Source organism: Cynoglossus semilaevis, chromosome 1 (genome assembly GCF_000523025.1).
Source record: "Cynoglossus semilaevis isolate Cse_v1.0 chromosome 1, Cse_v1.0, whole genome shotgun sequence".
NCBI lineage: Eukaryota > Metazoa > Chordata > Actinopteri > Pleuronectiformes > Cynoglossidae > Cynoglossus > Cynoglossus semilaevis.
Genome location: NC_024307.1, coordinates 26,511,858 through 26,528,596, shown reverse-complemented (window position 1 = coordinate 26,528,596; position 16,739 = coordinate 26,511,858). Strand labels below are relative to the sequence as shown.

The following is a 16,739-nucleotide window of genomic DNA, read 5'->3' as shown; positions in this document are numbered from 1 at the left end:
AAAATGAGCTAAAACTAAACAAAGGCTGAATCAAAGTATAAAGTAAACAGTCGACTGAGAACAGGCCAGTGTCGTGGCACAGTTCAAACTGTTAATCCTCCATAATGACTTCACACTCTAGAGCAACGTCTACTACTTAATTCTACTGTCATTACTCTAGTCATCACTGAGTATTAAATACATCACAGCTGTTAGTTATTGCTGTCCTGATCAGAGCGTTCAACTACCAACCTCCTCACCTCCGGAAACAGCTGCCAGTGTGGGGTTCAGGAGTGACACCATCTCTATACTTAAGAGTTCGACCTGAAACCTTCCTTTTTGAATAATCATATAGATAGGACTGGCTCAGGTAAAACTGAGTTATCCCTTAGTTGTACTGTTATAGGCCTAGACTGCTGGGGGAACTCTTTAGGAGGAATACTTAAAATTGTGAAGTCCAATGTGACAAATTCGATTTGTGAATCCCAGTTTATTCTTTGATTTAATTCACGTATCAATGATAGAACATCGTGACCAGATGTCCAGCAAATTTCAGCCAAATCAGATGTTTATGCAGTCGTATCATTGGAAGGATTCATTACAGTGGTTATGATTAGCACTAATATAATCACAGTGATTCTTCATGTAGTGATTTATCCACTCATACAGCTCGATGTTGTTGTTCCTCAGTGACAAATTTATGACTTTCTATTGTAAGTAACCTAGAGAGAGGGAAAAACACAAAGGGGAATGTGAGTGTGTGAGTGTGTGTGTGTGTGTGTGTGTGTCTACAGTATGTGAATTGAAATAGGAAGATAATGAAGTGGACTTCTTTAGCACTCACAGCCGTTAGAGGAAGGGAANNNGGGAAAGGATTAGAGTTTCTCCTCGGGAAAAAAAGAGAGGACGTATGAACGTATGCTGAATCTGGAAAAGCAGGCACTGCCAAATACTCGCAAAGTACTCCGCTAATCTCACTGACACAAATTCCTGGGCTTTCTGGTGCGCTCTCCGTCAGATTTTAATAATTAGAGTTAAATTGAAGAGAATTTAAAATAACCCCCTTGTCTTTTAAATGTGAAATGGGAATAGTCAGGTTTGTCCTCAGAACTGCCATCACTAATGGCATTACTATTTCCTGTTTCTTCTTTTATCTCCCTCTCTGGAAAAGGCTGAGGTTCTGCAAAGATGTAACGCTGTCAGAGCTCCGGTCGGACTTTGACAGGGTTCCACAGCCATTCCACGGCAGGAGACGACTTTGTTTACATTCTCCGGTGGTACACCATACTTTGGATTGTACTATTCTGGATGTGTGGAAGGGTTAGACCAGGGGTGGCAAACTCATTTTCACCAAAGGCCATATCAGCAAATACAGTTCTCCTTGAAGCGCCGGTTGTAACTGGAAGACTATATACTGTAGATCAGGGGTCTCCAACCCCGGACCAGTACCAGTGGCCCAGTACCAGTCCATTTGGTACTGGGCCACAGTGGGACACAGTAAAAAAAAATACTTTTTAATTTTTTAATTGTAGGGCTGTAGGGTGAAACATCTGTAAAGAGTCCTACACAGAAAACCACAAAGTCTTGGCAGATCGCAAAGAGTCTGTGTGTCTTTGATCAAGATAGGGTTTAGTGTCCTTTAGTCCTTTAGTCCTTTAGTGTCACATCGATTTCAGACTGTGTTTTTATTATCATTGAAATTGTTAAATAAATAAATTGTCAAATTGTTTTTTTCTATAAGTAATAAAATAATATGATTCCTTTAATAAACTCGTCTGTTTGCAGTACTGTAATAAACCTCTGCTTGGTATAAAATCGTAATTGCTACTATTAAAAAACGATTATCTTTAAGGATGGGTTTGGTTTTTTTTCTTGTGAGGTGTTAAAATTCCATCGTTGATCTTACGTTTTTATTAGAAGTTTTTTATTGTTTTGCTATTTTGTGTTTGTCAAAGTCCTTAGAGCAAAATGACTGCCCCCTACTGGGTCTACGTTATACTAGTTGTCACTTTTACGTGCAAAAGGAAGAAATATTAGCAGCTTTAATGTCGGGTCTAACTGACTTGTTCTGTACTAACTTAGCCATAAACAGAGGATGTGCAAATTATACCCAGATTACTTCCTTCCCTCCCACATACACACACACACACACACTAATAGGCTAATAAGACCGATGGTTTTCTACCACAACTGCCTTTTCTACTGTAGTGACTGATTGTTGATCCATGGACTCTCCCTCTGATTTCAGATGATTTCAGTGTCAGTGATGAAATAACACTACTGCTGAATAATCCTGATTGCATGTTTTGACAATTTTATTTGCCAATTTTTTTTTAAATGAGCTGAAATTAAAAATGGCTTCTGGGAAAATCAATGATTTCCAGGTATGAGAGGATTTCAGGAAGTCAGACTTGAGAGAGGAAGGGATGAAGGGATTGATGAGGACGAGTGGGTGCAGCTGGTGCCCTTTGTTCCTCTGGGTATCGGTCCTTAGTGCGTCTGATTTTCTAGGAGGGCTGGGAAGGCAGGAGTGATTACTTACTAATTTGAATGTCAAGAAAAAAAAAGTAGCAAACGTTCTACTGTTCACAGGCATCAGAGGAAATATCCACCAGTTCATATAAAAGGTAGAAAAGCCTGGATGAATCTAACAATGGGTTGTGAGATGTGGGGTGAACAGAGTGGAGTGGTGCAGGTGGGCGTGAAAGGATTAGGGTTTTTATTTTGGCGGAAAGCATTGGCATGCAAGGCCTGCTGGGAAATCTGAAAGTCAAGCCAGATAATGTTAGGCTTTGGTATATGATTCAGACCAAATCATTTGTGCTCTGTTTTGGAGCTGGCGGTAATAAAGTTGAACAAATGGGAGTCACTTTCATTACTGAAGTTTTAACCTCAGAATTCAAAAGATCAACGTTTTGGTGTAGAATAAACCCACCAAAACCGTCTGATTTAAATGTGCTTGTATTTTTGCATATGTGGAGATGCAAGAAAAGCACTGCATAACTGAATCATTAAAAGTGTGTTTCTGGATGCTCTGGTGCTCTATATTAAAAAATGGGTTGCTACTTTCTTTTGACTTGCATATATTACAATTTCTAGAATAACTTAGTCTGGTAAAAACACGTTTTGCATCAGGGAGAGGCCACAAAATATGGCTGGACATGGAAATGTTGGGGAACACCAAAGGTGCCCATGTTTTTCCGTTTTTTTTTAGCCTTCATTTACCTTTAATAAATTCTCTGAATACTACTCATTATAATGACTGTACTCTAGTTGTTGGCTCCACAGTAATACTACAGTTATAAAGAGTAGTTGATCAGTGGTGCCAGAAGGGAGTATAGCCGAGGTCTAATGACCCAAAGCAGAAACAAAATGTTTCAAAGAGATTCGATTCTAACATGGTGCCTTCAGGAACCTGTCTGTCTATCTGTCCTAACGCATTCAAAGAACAAACATAAGGACAAGTCAGCTTGCTCAACTAATGAATAAACCTGGAGAGCCAATCAAGTTGGGTTTCCCTTTAAAATATCTTACAAAATGCAAACTGCAGCTTAACCTTTTTGGCCTCTCAAGGTTTTAAATTTTGACCTTTAATTAGAAGACTTCCTGCCAGCAAAATCAGTACTGACGCAGTACAAGACGTAAAATATACTTAATGACTTTGTCACTGAACACTTGACATTTAATCAGAGCCTCTTGTTATGTTGGTCAGTACCACTACAGCAGTTGTGTATCACTCATAGGCATACATAATAATAATAATAACAACAACAACAACAATAATTATTATTATTATCATTGTTGTAGTTAGTATTATTATTATTATTGTTCTTTATTTTATCTTTCAATACATATATGTTCTAGTTTTCTGTCCTAACAAACAAGGTATTTTAACATATAGTCTGAAAAACATTTTGATAAATAAACTTACCTTCTGTAACCAATCACAAAAAAGCTGACCTAATTCCACCAAAATCACCTTAATTTATCTCAAATATATTTTTTGAAAACTACAGTGACAGCCCTGTTCAATGCAATGGTTCTTCATTATACAATGGGATACATTCCAAATCTGGTCAAACAGTTTGGAAAGACTTTGGATTTACTGTATGTAGTGTGTAGACACTCTAGTAAGTGTAAATAGTGTAAATTAACATACAAATATTTGTGGCTTTGGTTCATTTTATTTTGGTTTTATTTCTCCTCTAGTGTTGTAGATCAAATGTAGATGAACTCTGTTCCAATTTTAGTAACAGCATTCTGTGTTTACTATGCCAACAGGTTTCCTACAATCATTGAAAATATTTTCTTTGAAACTCAATGTTTCACTGTGCCTATAGTATTGCAGTATTTCAATGATTGGTCCAACAGTAGAAAAGACAAAGGATAGACTGAAATTCAGGCAGACTTCCTTCTCCTGTGACCATCCCTAGAAGAAGAAGCCCAAAGAAAGAGTATCCCAGGAGCTGCAATCATTTACAGGTTTATGTCAGCAAGAAAACCTCTAAGTTTCACAAACCAAATGTTTCCTAAAAACGTTTTTGATAAAGGAAATTGATCAAATTTGATGAACCCAGAAGCTGATCATCAAGTGTATTAAAATTTTACTAATTTCTGTACCAACTAGTGGCCTTTTCTTTTAACTAGAAATGTTAGGCTAATTGCCAAAAATCAGTTTTGCTCTATTAAGCTACAAGAGGGGGGAAAAACGAGACAGATAAACAGAGGACGGAGTATCGTAACAGTTTGTATTTGTGCTCATTTCTCATGCTGAGAAAAACATCAACAGGAGATGCATGTGCCTGAAAACCGACATGAAGATGATGAAGTTCAGAAAGGGGACTCACTAGCCCCACCTACAGCAGCCGCCCACCCCCAAAACACAAAACTTTGCTGCCAGTGCGTATTCATAATCACAAACAAATAAAATCAGCGAGTAAAACATACAACAAATCCGACTTGGTGGTAGAAAAATATGTACAGCATATGTAAACAAAGAATCAACTTGTCGTCGAACAAGGTCATCAGTTTTCAAGCCTCGTCTGTACAATTTTATTCAATACTACGGTGCAAATACATCAAATTTAAGACATCTGCCAAATTAGAGCGGAAATTGTAAATTTAGGAAGTTAGAACCTTGTCGATGGGAAGAAAGAACCATCCCTTGGAACCTTTTAAAAGAACTAGAAAAGTTACAATAGGTTGGTCATGGGGGGGGGGGCACGACAGCCAAACACCTAACAAAGTTGAAAACATTGACCAGGTTAGCGCTTCCAGTGATTCTTTTTAAATCACGCAGAAAAGATAATCAATTCCAAAACAACGTTGTCATTTTGATTCCTAGAATCCTACCTGCACTCAAACCCCGACACCAGAAACCCCTAAACACCTCACCAAATAACAGCTCTGTTTATGTTAAAACATGTATTTTCTGTTTTTGTTTTACTTTATGTCAATACACTCCAGGCTAAAAAATATCACTAAGATCTAGGACTTTTACACACAGTGGTGGTAACATTTTTGGGAATCAGATTAAAATTGCAAAAGAAACGTACACACATATAGAATGACGAATAGTCTAGAGTCTAAAGTCAAAGAAAAGACTGCACTCATACTGTTCTGCTGATTCCTGTCCGGGACTGAAGGGATTATTTGTGGCTTCTATTCATTCTGGTTTTCTGGAAGTATTATTTTCCTGTGAGGAAATGGACATTTGATACTGCATATATAGTAACTATATGTTTCTGTCTTTCTATGTACATATGCAAACATATATACACAGCAGGACATAGCAGTACTGAACTGCATACTCAGAAAGTTTTTTCTTGGAAAATTTAGTCAAGATAATAATAGTAATAATAATAATTACTATTATTGTTATTGTTGTTATTATAGTAATAATAATATTTTAATCAATGTAAATAATGTTTTACGTAAAAATAATCAGTTTCTCTTCCAGTTACGTCAGGAAGTTCATCCAAATAATAGTAGTCTCATAGTTTCAGTAAAAAGAGCCCAAAGCCCTTAAAATTGAAGTTAGAGTCCACCTTGAGTATGGATTAATCACAACAGGTGATTCTCATGTGCTAAACACTATCTGCCGAGCAGTGCAAAGGTTAACCCTACTTGCTCAAAATCCTGTGAGTCTCTGTGAGAATGGAAATAAAATAAATTACAAGTACAGATAATTAATGTTGAAAAATCAAATCATCCTCAATTGATTTGTAAAGTTTTATTATACCATTTTAACCAGCCATTATTTTTTGGTTTCATTATTTTTTATCTAGTTTTTCTGCTACTACCAGGTTAAAGCCTTGGAATAGAAGTCTATAAGATGGAAGTGGACGGAAAATAGTTTAATGTCATCAAAATTATAACAAACATATAAAAAAATTCAGCAAATATTTTGTACTTGAACTCACACTTTAATGTTTTTGTGGAGCGTCATGTTCATCCATTCATATATATCAAATGTCTGGGGGTCGTTGAGTCCCCGCCAATATGGTGTAAATCAGTTAAAAACCACAGAAGCTCATGACCTTGAAAAAACAATAACACTCACATTCACACCTGTGGTCAGGTCAGTGACCAATTAACTTATGTTCCAAACAGCAGGTTTTTGGACTGGGAAACTGGGGGAAAAAAACAACAAATATGCAGTTGACGTCACTGTGAAGTCCACAACATGTTAATTTTATTATCACTCAATAAAATGTGTACTAAGAAATAACAGTGAATTCTTGTTCTATATACCACTGACAACTACAGATGCCTAAGTGGATGCAGGTTATTTCTGTAAATTTAAAAATTTTTTTGTATGGAAATACAAACCATGTCGGTGGTTGAGTTGCTTACCCTGAGATGTCTCTGCCCTAACTGTCGTGGCTTCTGTTTTGTGTTTGTATGTTATGGATGGCTCTGTGTTCACTTTAAAAATATCATATGGCTTTATGTAAATATTTTTGTTGTGACTAAAACGGTAGTAGGTTTGGGGGTTCAGAGAACTGAAAAGAGTTGTCACGTCTGATTCTCGTACTGCAGAGTATCTGCAGATTCTTTTTGTTTTACGACATATAGCGCAAAGTTAAGTCGGGCCTTTGGACTTAGGTGTTGGATCAGAGCAGTTATAGTTGTTTTTCTGACCTTGATTTTTTTTTTTTTTTTTTATCAGACCGATACCTATCCCGAGTATCAGATCTAGCCATCCCTAGTTGGTACTACAGTACAGTATGTGTGGTATATACTAAAGTACATCAGCAGCTGCCTTCTGGGGAATTCATCTTCTGGAGTCAATGATTTCCATTTGATTTTACATGATTTCTTCTCTTATATTATTTAAAAAGACACACACCAGCGATACACACTTAACATGAACATGTTTTTAAGAGTCAGTTGATGATTCTATGTCAAAGGATTGTTGTCCGCTTGATATCATTACTATTACACACTTAGCATTCTCAATGATCACACATTGTCGTTTGAATATTAAACACAGCTGCTCTTCAACAGATCACAGGTTTAGCCTGATATAAAATTCCCTACATGTAACAGCCAAAAACTGGCTGAAGGTTTGACATTTTCTAACTCTTTGGATATCATGATGGTAACAGTGTATAACAAAGTCAACACAAAACAATTTTTAAACGGGAAAAGAAGGGTACCCGCACATGCCAAAATATAAAATTCAATAAATACAAAACTTATTGCACTGTTAAAGGCGCCACACATGTTATTTATACCTTAACTGATATTTTTTTTAAAAGAAATGCTAAATGAATCTGTTTTGACAGCTTGGGTTCATGAAGACAGAAGAGAACTCTTCTTTTACTTTTTTCTCTTTTGGCAGTTCTCAGGCAAAGACACAGTAACAACCCCAAGGTGTGGCACAGAACGTGTATTAGGTCCTGTCTCCCTGTTCAATTTGGGGCTCGTTTGTCAGTAAATGTTCTCCATGCCACTTTTTCATGTGTTTTTCTAGGGTGCTGTACACACTGAAGGGCATTTGGCAAATGTCACAGCGGTAGACCTCCTTGCCAAGCTGTCCGTGCGTCTTCATGTGGCGAGTGAGCTTAGAACTCTGAGCACAGGCGTAGTTGCATAGCTCACACTTGTAGGGCCTCTCACCAGTGTGGCTGCGTCGATGCACGGTCAAGTTGCTACAGTTTTTAAAAACTTTGCCGCAAAACTCACAGGTGTCACATCTTTTACTGTCCTTGGAGCTCGGTCTGCAAGAGCCAGGGCCCCCACCCAGATGAGGCGTGCTACGCTCACTGCCGGTGCCATTGAGACCTGACAGGCCGCCATCCGGCAGGTCGCCAGGTGGGGTAGAAAACCTCAGACTGCCATTCTCTGATGAATGCTCTGAAGAGGTGGCAAACGGAGATTGTCTCAAGTCAGTGAAACCAAGAAACGGGTCTTTGAAGAAGTGGCGGGAAGCAGCGTAGCCTACCAGCCACTGAGAGTAGACGTTTTCAGAGGGAATGTGCGGTGCTGGGGGAATGTCTAACTCTTTCTCCGTTTTGATTCTTTTATTCGAAGAAATTGACAGACTGGGGCTGGTGATCGGTGTAGGCTTACGAGCAAACAGGCCTGTAAAAGAGACGTCGGTGCCACAGTTTCGACCATTTAGAGTTGCCCTCTCACCCTGCTTCTGGTTGTCCATTTCATCAACCAAAGGGTCCTCATTCTTAATATCTTGTGTGTTTGACCCCCGCTTGGAGATGGGAAACCTGTTATGATTGTCAAATATCAAATTGTCATACTGATGTAGTGTGTTGAACACCCCACCTTCTACCATTTTGCTATGTAATGATTTCTCTTCTGACGTTGGTTTTGACCCATTTTCCCTGTTTCGGTATAACACAGAATCCATGCTAAAGTTGGATTCTGGCCGACTGTCATTCTCAAGTTCTTCTTCTTCCTCCTCTTCTTCTTCATCATTACCTTGTCCGTGGAAGTTCCCATTCTGGCTCTGTAAGCCCACACTTGTGACATCCCTGTTTTCTGGCTCTGGGGAGCTGGTGGTGGACAGTCCATCGTCTGAGCGTTCTGTTAGGGAACCAGGCTTGTGTATATGTGTCTTCATATGGCGCTTCAGCTTACTTGCCTGAGAACAGGCGTGGTCACACAGATGGCACTTGTAAGGCTTTTCACCAGTGTGACTTCGCCGATGTACCACCAAGTTGCTCTGGAATTTGAAGATCTTACCGCAGAACTCACACGACTTGACCTTGCTCTGTGTATGTGGAGGGGTGGTGTTATTTTGGGGCATCTGTAGTAGGGGCGGTGTGCTTAGAAAAGGAGATTTTGATCCAGTATGGAAAGGATTGGTGTTCAGAAGTCGGTGTATAGGGTTTGCTCTGCTGGGTGACACAGGTGGGGTGGTGCTGTTAGTGGTACCTGCCAGTTCCCGTAACCGCCTGGAGAAATCCATGGACTGGGACTCCATGGCTGTAGGTGTTAGCCGCATAACCCTTTCAAAGGCACTAGGGTGCTGGGAGGTGAGTCCCATTTCCTCTGCACTTAGATGCTTCAACCGATGAGTGTCCAGTTGGTGCTGCGTAGGAGGGCTGACAAATGGCGGTGTGTTAGGAAAGCGATTATCCACGAAGCCTGGAAGAGGAGGTTCTCGTAGCAGGGGACCTGTCATCCTCAGGAGGTGAAATGGACTGCTGTTCCCAAAGAAATTGGTAAGGGGGGAGTGTGAAATCGAGTCACTGCCCATAGATGGGGGCATCGTAATGCGTGGGGTGAGGACTGCACTGGTGGGGTTTGATTCCAGATAAATACGAATGCGATGGGTGTTCTGGGCATGCTGCAGTAGGAACCATGCACTTGGGAAGGGCTGCTTACATGTGGTACATATATAACTTGAAGGCTCACTCCTGCCACCTGCAGCACATAAGAAAATATGTATTACAATTCCATATACATATCCACATACATGATTATTTGATTGGTTTTGGCCTTAATCAGAAAACTTAATCAGATTTTTTTAGTGCCTACATTGACCAATAAAAAATATTTTTGTGGAAAATAAAAATTCGTCAAAAATAAATGTAAAAACAATTGTAAAAGTACTATGTTTTCCCAGTTTTTTCCCAGTCAAGGTGTTGACATGAAGTGACTGAGAAGTCTGTCAGTCATGTTGTTCCCATGACAATGGTTCAGTCGGTGGAAGGTGGGCGGGAGTGTGTGTATGTGTGTGTATGTGGAGCCAGAGGCTGAGCAAGAGAGAGAGAGGAGTTAGGAGTGATCCGCGGTGAATATAAGGAGTTGTTTTGTTGTCTTGGAGGTGTCTACAGTAGGCTGTGTACTCCTGGCTGATTAAACACCGAGTCTGAAGCTCTTGGCAGTATCATCATTTTGTGCTGAGGGACACTACAATATTTGTGATTGATTAGACGGTAATATATTTCCCGACAGCGAACAACGGCCGATGCCAATGTTCCTCTGATTCATGGGTGCAGCCCTAATTTTAAGTCATTCTCCCAGAAGGTCTAGTCTATACCTCTCAGAAAAACATTAGTATGTAGGTAAACTTGAACTTGTGAATAACTTAAAACTCCTAATATCACTCAAAAAAGAAATTTGATTTCTAAATTATAACATATTTGTGAGTCTGTGCCTTCCATTGGCTCTTTCTTCCATTCAGTTCAGGTATGCCAACCTGCTAACATGAGTCAGCTATACTCTGTAGACTCTGCTCTGTGGTTCCAATGTTGCATAATTAAATATCTGCTTTTATAACATCGTCAAAATACAGCAAGGGAGCCTTTTAACCCTAAAGGTCTTGACGGTTCAGCCGGTGAAGAGTGAATGAAACTTCCTTTTTAATAAACATGTTAGTAATTATAGGAATAGTTTGGAGTCAGGGATTACAAATGGATGCTTTCTAAATGATAGTATAAAGGACCAGAGTTTTTCTGGACAGACACCTTAGGGCCAGACAATCAAATTAAATTAAATTAAATTAAATTAAAATCACATTTTTGATAGAATCAGAAAGGCCAAATTGGACCTTTCTGTAGGCCGGATTTGGCCCGTGGGCCACCAGTTAAGAATCACTGTTACATACATTTAAAAATGTAAAAACCGTTTATATAATCAGAATTAATTTATTAACAGAATTATGTTTAAAATCTGAGAAGATGTATTTTTAACAGACCAAATATATATCCAATTATACAGTATATTTATTTTAATTGAAAATTGAATGATTTGTTATTAAAAGCAAAAAAGTTTGTTGATTAAACCTTAAATGATAAATCTTATTTATTAAAATAAATGAATAACATTTACATACTCAGTGCTAAGGCCTAGCATTAGCAAACAATGTTCACCTACGAGGTTTTTAGAGGTTATCTGGAAATGGTCATGCCTGAATACAAAATTGATAGTTATTAACATGTTTTTATTTGCAAAGTTTTGGGGGGACTAATGGAAGGCTCTTTTTGAGTTCAGTCTTCTCATTACCACATTAGCAGACAATTAATTTTTCTTACAAATTGTTACTGAAGTGAGATATTTAGTCTTGACCCACAGACTGTCGCCTGGTTCTCAACTATAATACAGTGCAATCACAAAGCGTGTCCTGATGAAGCCTACCTGCCAGGGTATTTTCCTGCTTGAGACAAATTCCGTTGCTGGGTGTCTTCATCCTCTTTTCAACTTTTTCTCCTCTTCTTCCTTCCTCAACCAACTGCTCCTCTTCCTCTGGCGTCACCTGAATGCCGATTTCTACTGGCTCCACTACCTGTTTCTGTTCTCCGCCCTGGTTGAGGTGAAGGACCCCCTGTTGGGCTGGACTCTCTCCTCCTCGGTCGCTGATCTTGTCATGGCAGCCATTGGCTAGCAGCATCGTCTGGCATTTCATCTTCTTGTGCTCAATGAAAAGAAGAATGTCGCCCAGTGGAAGCGTCATTTGGCACTGGCCACAAGTCAGCATGTCATGGTCAGTGTGCAGGCTGGGTGGCAGGACATTGGCCAGGTTGGACTCCAAAGCGTGAGGAGGTAGACAAAGTTGATGTGGCATTAAGGAGTCGGCGAAAAAGCTCACATCTGGGTGTCCACCCTCAGCTGTCCATAAAACAGAGAACAGTTATGTCACATAAAGTATAACGGATATTCACACTCCCAGACTAAAAGTGAAAGTTCTTTGCTAAATGTTTGGAATTTGTTCAACACAATGAACAACCAATAGATGGACCCTGACAAAAGCAGAAACAAAACAACCTGACAGTCAGAACAAGAAGATCTTTAGATGTGAGCAGGTGTGAGCTGAATGTTCTATTCTAAGAGTCTATTGATTTATGGGTAGTATTACACATACAAATTTGAATTATCATAACTAGCATTGAAAAAACTTGGCAAAATCTCTCGTCTTTGAAATGACGCTGTAGGAGTGATAGATTTAAAGAAATCACTTTTAAACCAACTGTGCCTCTCTAATTGTAGTCAGGTTGTAAATTACCCATCAGGGAATACTGCCACGGATTCATCTGGTTCATCAGACCGAGATCTTAAAGTTGCACCTGAAACCAGTTTATCATTTCTGCATATATTTTTCAAGTGTTATGTTGGTAATTTTAGAAGTTAAAGATTTCATTAGATAATAAAATCTAATGTTTTTATGATTTCTACTAAAAGTCATCACAGATCGCAAGCCACCTACTGTATATAAATCTATATAACAGTGATGCATAAACAGGCTGTTGGTGACAATGGCACTTTCACTTATGACTATAAGGTTCCTTTGACCCTCTTGACTTATTTACCTTGGATTATTTGTGCTGCATTCGAGTATTTATTTGAATGTGTGTGTTATTTTTAATAACAGAAATGTATTTCTGTTGTTGTTTTGAATCATAAAAGGAACTTGTCTTGGATCTGGGCTCGACTAACTATGTTGTAGTTGGACATTGATTCAGGCCTATAGGCCAAACACCTGCAGCTGAAGAGACTGAAGTTGACTCTGAGCCCATTTGGTCATTTTCTATTGTTTGTTTTTATATATAATTTTCATAAACTTGCTCTTGAACAATCAGGACTCAGACAAGTGTTTTCTAGTGCATTACCTTCAACAGAATAAAACAAAATTCATTAATTCCAGAAAGCATGTCTGTTTGGTGTGTTTGGTTTTTCTTGTCCTTACTTTGTCAGTCTCCACAGAGCTAGTCCACCTACAGTCCAGCTTGAGTTTTACACCTGACGCAACCCAATCTCAGATGTACATTTTTTCAACGTTCATAAAATAAGTAGAAAAAATAAATTGCAGCCTCTTTGATTGGCTAGTGATTTTTTAAAAATTGTATCACTGCTATAAAAAATAATAAATAGTTCGGTGCTAGACATTAAAGTAAAAATTAGGGTTGTTATGAAATATCTCTTTTGAATCAGCCTGAAGCCATATTACAATTCAAAACATCAACATTTTACAAACACGTACATGTCTGTTATTATTGTTATATATATATATATAGTATTGTGTACCTTTCATAACAAACCAATTTACTTCATGTGTTCCTTCCCTGCCTCTCTCTGTGTGCTTATGTGTGTACACAGCTATAGTTAGAACTCAAGTGTTTTGTGTTTAGGTGGTGAGAGACTGTTTCTGACTTTGTGTTTAGGTGGTGAGAGACTGTTTAACACACAATATGTTGAAATGCGGTTTAAAATGATCATTAGGACCATGTGTGATTGTTCCTGTTCTGAGGACACAGGAAGTACCAAGCATGTAGCTCTACACCCCCCCCCCCCCCCCCCCACACACACACACACACACACACACACACACAAACACACACCAATAAAATTTTCCTGCTTCCAGACATGTGAATGTATTCATTATAAAAGTATCACTACTGTACTGTAGTACTACGCCAATGTCCAGGCCCACGAGTCACGGCCCACTGCCTGTAATGTTTGTATCCACGGACATGTGTGTTTTGTACTCGGCTGCAAATTATATGAATCTGATTTAACACGAAGGTCTAATTGAAAAAACAAAAACAACAACAACAGGTGAAAAGGGAAATGTATCGGTAATTAATCGACATCCTTTTACTTCATCGACACAGCATGAACAAAGAATACAGGCATGTCGGGTCGAATCGACAGCTGAAGTGATCGCGAAAGTTAAAACAAAAACAAACAAAGAAAAACAATAACCTTGACTTTCGTATAATTTCAGCTTTAAATATTTTTCCTACATTAAATCACCATGAAAAATGTCATGTTTGTCAAATGTGTCCAGAGGCATTTTAAATTATGGTAACGTTTGCACACGTAAAAGAACGTAACTAACTGACAAAAATAAAATAAAAAAATTGCGATGGGAATTATATGCAGTTCCCTCTACATCAAAAAAAAACATTCAATTAAAATAATTAAATATATTATAATTATACCATACCTTAAAGTGCGTTCGGAGTAAATGTATTAAATTCCCGCCTCTCACGACGCATTCAAAGACCTCCAAAAGTCACAGGGCGTTTTAAATTGTTTACATTATTTATAAAAAAACAAAAACAAAAAACAATACATCTCTCCCCTCTCACACACACGTTTCAGTAACCCATTTGAAATACTATACTACTGAGAGTAAAAGACACTGTGATTTAACCATAAAAACTGGCGTATTTTTGACATTAAACGTTCAAATATCCTGTCATTTCAGTGTCTACAGTGAAATGCGTACTTCAGGGACACAGTTGTGAAAAGGCATCATTTGTTCAGGTATGCGATGTGTCAAACGTTTTCGTCGCAACTTCGGCAATTGACTTTTACGCACAGATGATATTGGAAGCAACGCTCAACAAATAAATGTCATGAAAATAAATACAATGTATCTCTGCGCGGTGTTAACGTGTGGTGTTGCGTGATGTTTTGCAGCTTTACTTACGTGTTATTTCTCTCTGAGACAGGTGCTGTGGGTTTCCCTGCTTGCGTCGGGACATCGCACCGACATTTACATCGGTATCGCGCTGGGATGGTCTTCTCTTCCTAATGCCCCTTCCCTGCGGCGGCTGCCCTCCACTAATACGACAGTCCGTCCCCGACGTACAGTACTGGAAGACACCTCTGTCCGCCACTGTTTAGTCTCGGGTGGGCGACGGCTCCCGAGCGCCTGGCGGTCAGATCCACAGTCTCCCCGCCGCTGTGCCAAAATAGTCGTGCGCCTTTCTTGCTCGCTGAGAGTTCTTTCTGTGCTTCGGTTACTGTGCGGCCACCTGTACCGAGACGAGGAGAGGGGGAAACACCGGGGAGGAAGAGCCCAAGTCTCGGTGGTGCTCAGTAGTTCGGCGGTCAGCTCCTGACCAAAGGTCAGTGTATGTGTCCAGTGTCACCTCTGGAAACAATTACAAATGACGGGGTGTCCCGAGCAGTGGCCACTTGTTCTGCTACAGGTGTAGTGCCCTTGAGCCAGGCTTCAGGATGAGACATGGACAGTCATGGCAGTCAGGGATGGTTTGAGAACACACTGGCACCCTGACTTCAGCGTGCATCCCTCAGCTGCAGCTCTGTGCACGGCTGCTCTCCTGAGCGGGAACACTCTCTGTCACTGCCTTTCTGGCTCCTGGAGACAAAAACACAAGTTCAAGTGCGGACGTGACGTTTAGTCTACGTTAAGACGGTGGAGTACACACTGAAGAGCACTGGGGGCGACCAGTGGCGGCGCGCGCACACACACACGCACACACACACTCCCCCTCTCCCTCTCCCAATCTCTCCCTCTACTCTCAGCCCCTGCGTCCGGGTGGTCGATGGTCAGTCAGGGGCCGTCTCTCTCTCTCTCTCTCTCTCTCTCTCTCTTTCTCTCTCTCTCGCTCTAGTCAAATGAAGTTCTTTTTGGAAGTGGTTCTACTGGACCCTAGACTACTAATACTCTACTCACTAATGTCCAAAAACAAAAACGTTATTTTTACAAAATGAATACTGCATTTGATAACATTTTTTTTTGTGTTTACTATATTGACGTAATGATATGACAAAATGAATACTGCATTTGATAACATCTTTTTTTGTGTTTACTATATTGACAATAAATGTAAAAATCAATTGGAGGGTCAGCTTGTAAATTTAATGATGCATTACTAATAAAAACAATAATAATATAATCAAGTATAATATTGTTAATAGCACTCATAATAAGTACTATTATTATTATTATATTATTATTATTATTATTATATTATTATTATTATAACCAAAGTACACATATAAAAGAGTAACAGTGTGCATTACATTTGTAATAACTATAACCATAACAGCGTAGGTGGTGTAAGAATTTATGTGTGTGTGTGTGTGTTCAATCTTGTTTTTGTTGACTCATCATGACCTGTTCCTGACCTTGTACCTAATGACTTTATCGTTCTCACTGGAACCAAATCTTAATCCTCATTAGACCAAACGCTGATCCTGAAATGCTGATAAGGATAGAGGCAAGAAGTAAATGCTATCGTTTGAGGAAGGGCGCTGGGACTAAACTAGGTAAAGAGGAGACTGATGGGGAGGTTTTCTAGGAGTCCTTACTGGAATACTAGCACCGACAAGTGTGTACAGTAAATATTAGATGTAAATTTGATTTTTGTGAAGACAAAGACTGAATGTGGTTTTACAGCATGACAAACTAAGTATTGTGTCTGTATGTGAGTCTAGTGTACCTGTAAAGGTAAAAAAAAAACATTACTTGAACATGACAGATGTTTTGCATCTCTGTGAGAGGAACAGTAACCAGTATGATATAAAGTGTGTGTGTC

The 16,739-nt window shown here is 39.3% G+C and overlaps 1 protein-coding gene across 1 annotated transcript; it reads right to left on the bottom strand.

Moving 5' to 3' along the window:
• Nucleotides 1-6,797: 6,797 nt before the first annotated feature.
• Nucleotides 6,798-15,806, bottom strand: bcl11ba (BCL11 transcription factor B a). Its single transcript, XM_008322707.3, has 3 exons — nucleotides 14,882-15,806; nucleotides 11,587-12,057; nucleotides 6,798-9,870 (listed from the first exon to the last, which is right to left on the bottom strand). The coding sequence occupies exons 1-3, from the start codon at nucleotides 14,934-14,936 to the stop codon at nucleotides 7,877-7,879; spliced, it is 2,520 nt and encodes an 839-aa protein (XP_008320929.1). The 5' UTR covers nucleotides 14,937-15,806; the 3' UTR covers nucleotides 6,798-7,876.
• Nucleotides 15,807-16,739: the final 933 nt, after the last annotated feature.

Bases quoted from the DNA above. Each gene is read 5' to 3' on its own strand.
- bcl11ba (XM_008322707.3), bottom strand. From the start codon at position 14,936: ATGTCCCGACGCAAGCAGGGAAACCCACAGCACCTGTCTCAGAGAGAA. The intron at 12,058-14,881 runs GTAAGTAAAGCT...TTTTATGGACAG, and splicing joins GTCTCAGAGAGAAATAACAC to CTGAGGGTGGACACCCAGAT. The intron at 9,871-11,586 runs GTAGGCTTCATC...TATGTGCTGCAG, and splicing joins GCAGGAAAATACCCTGGCAG to GTGGCAGGAGTGAGCCTTCA.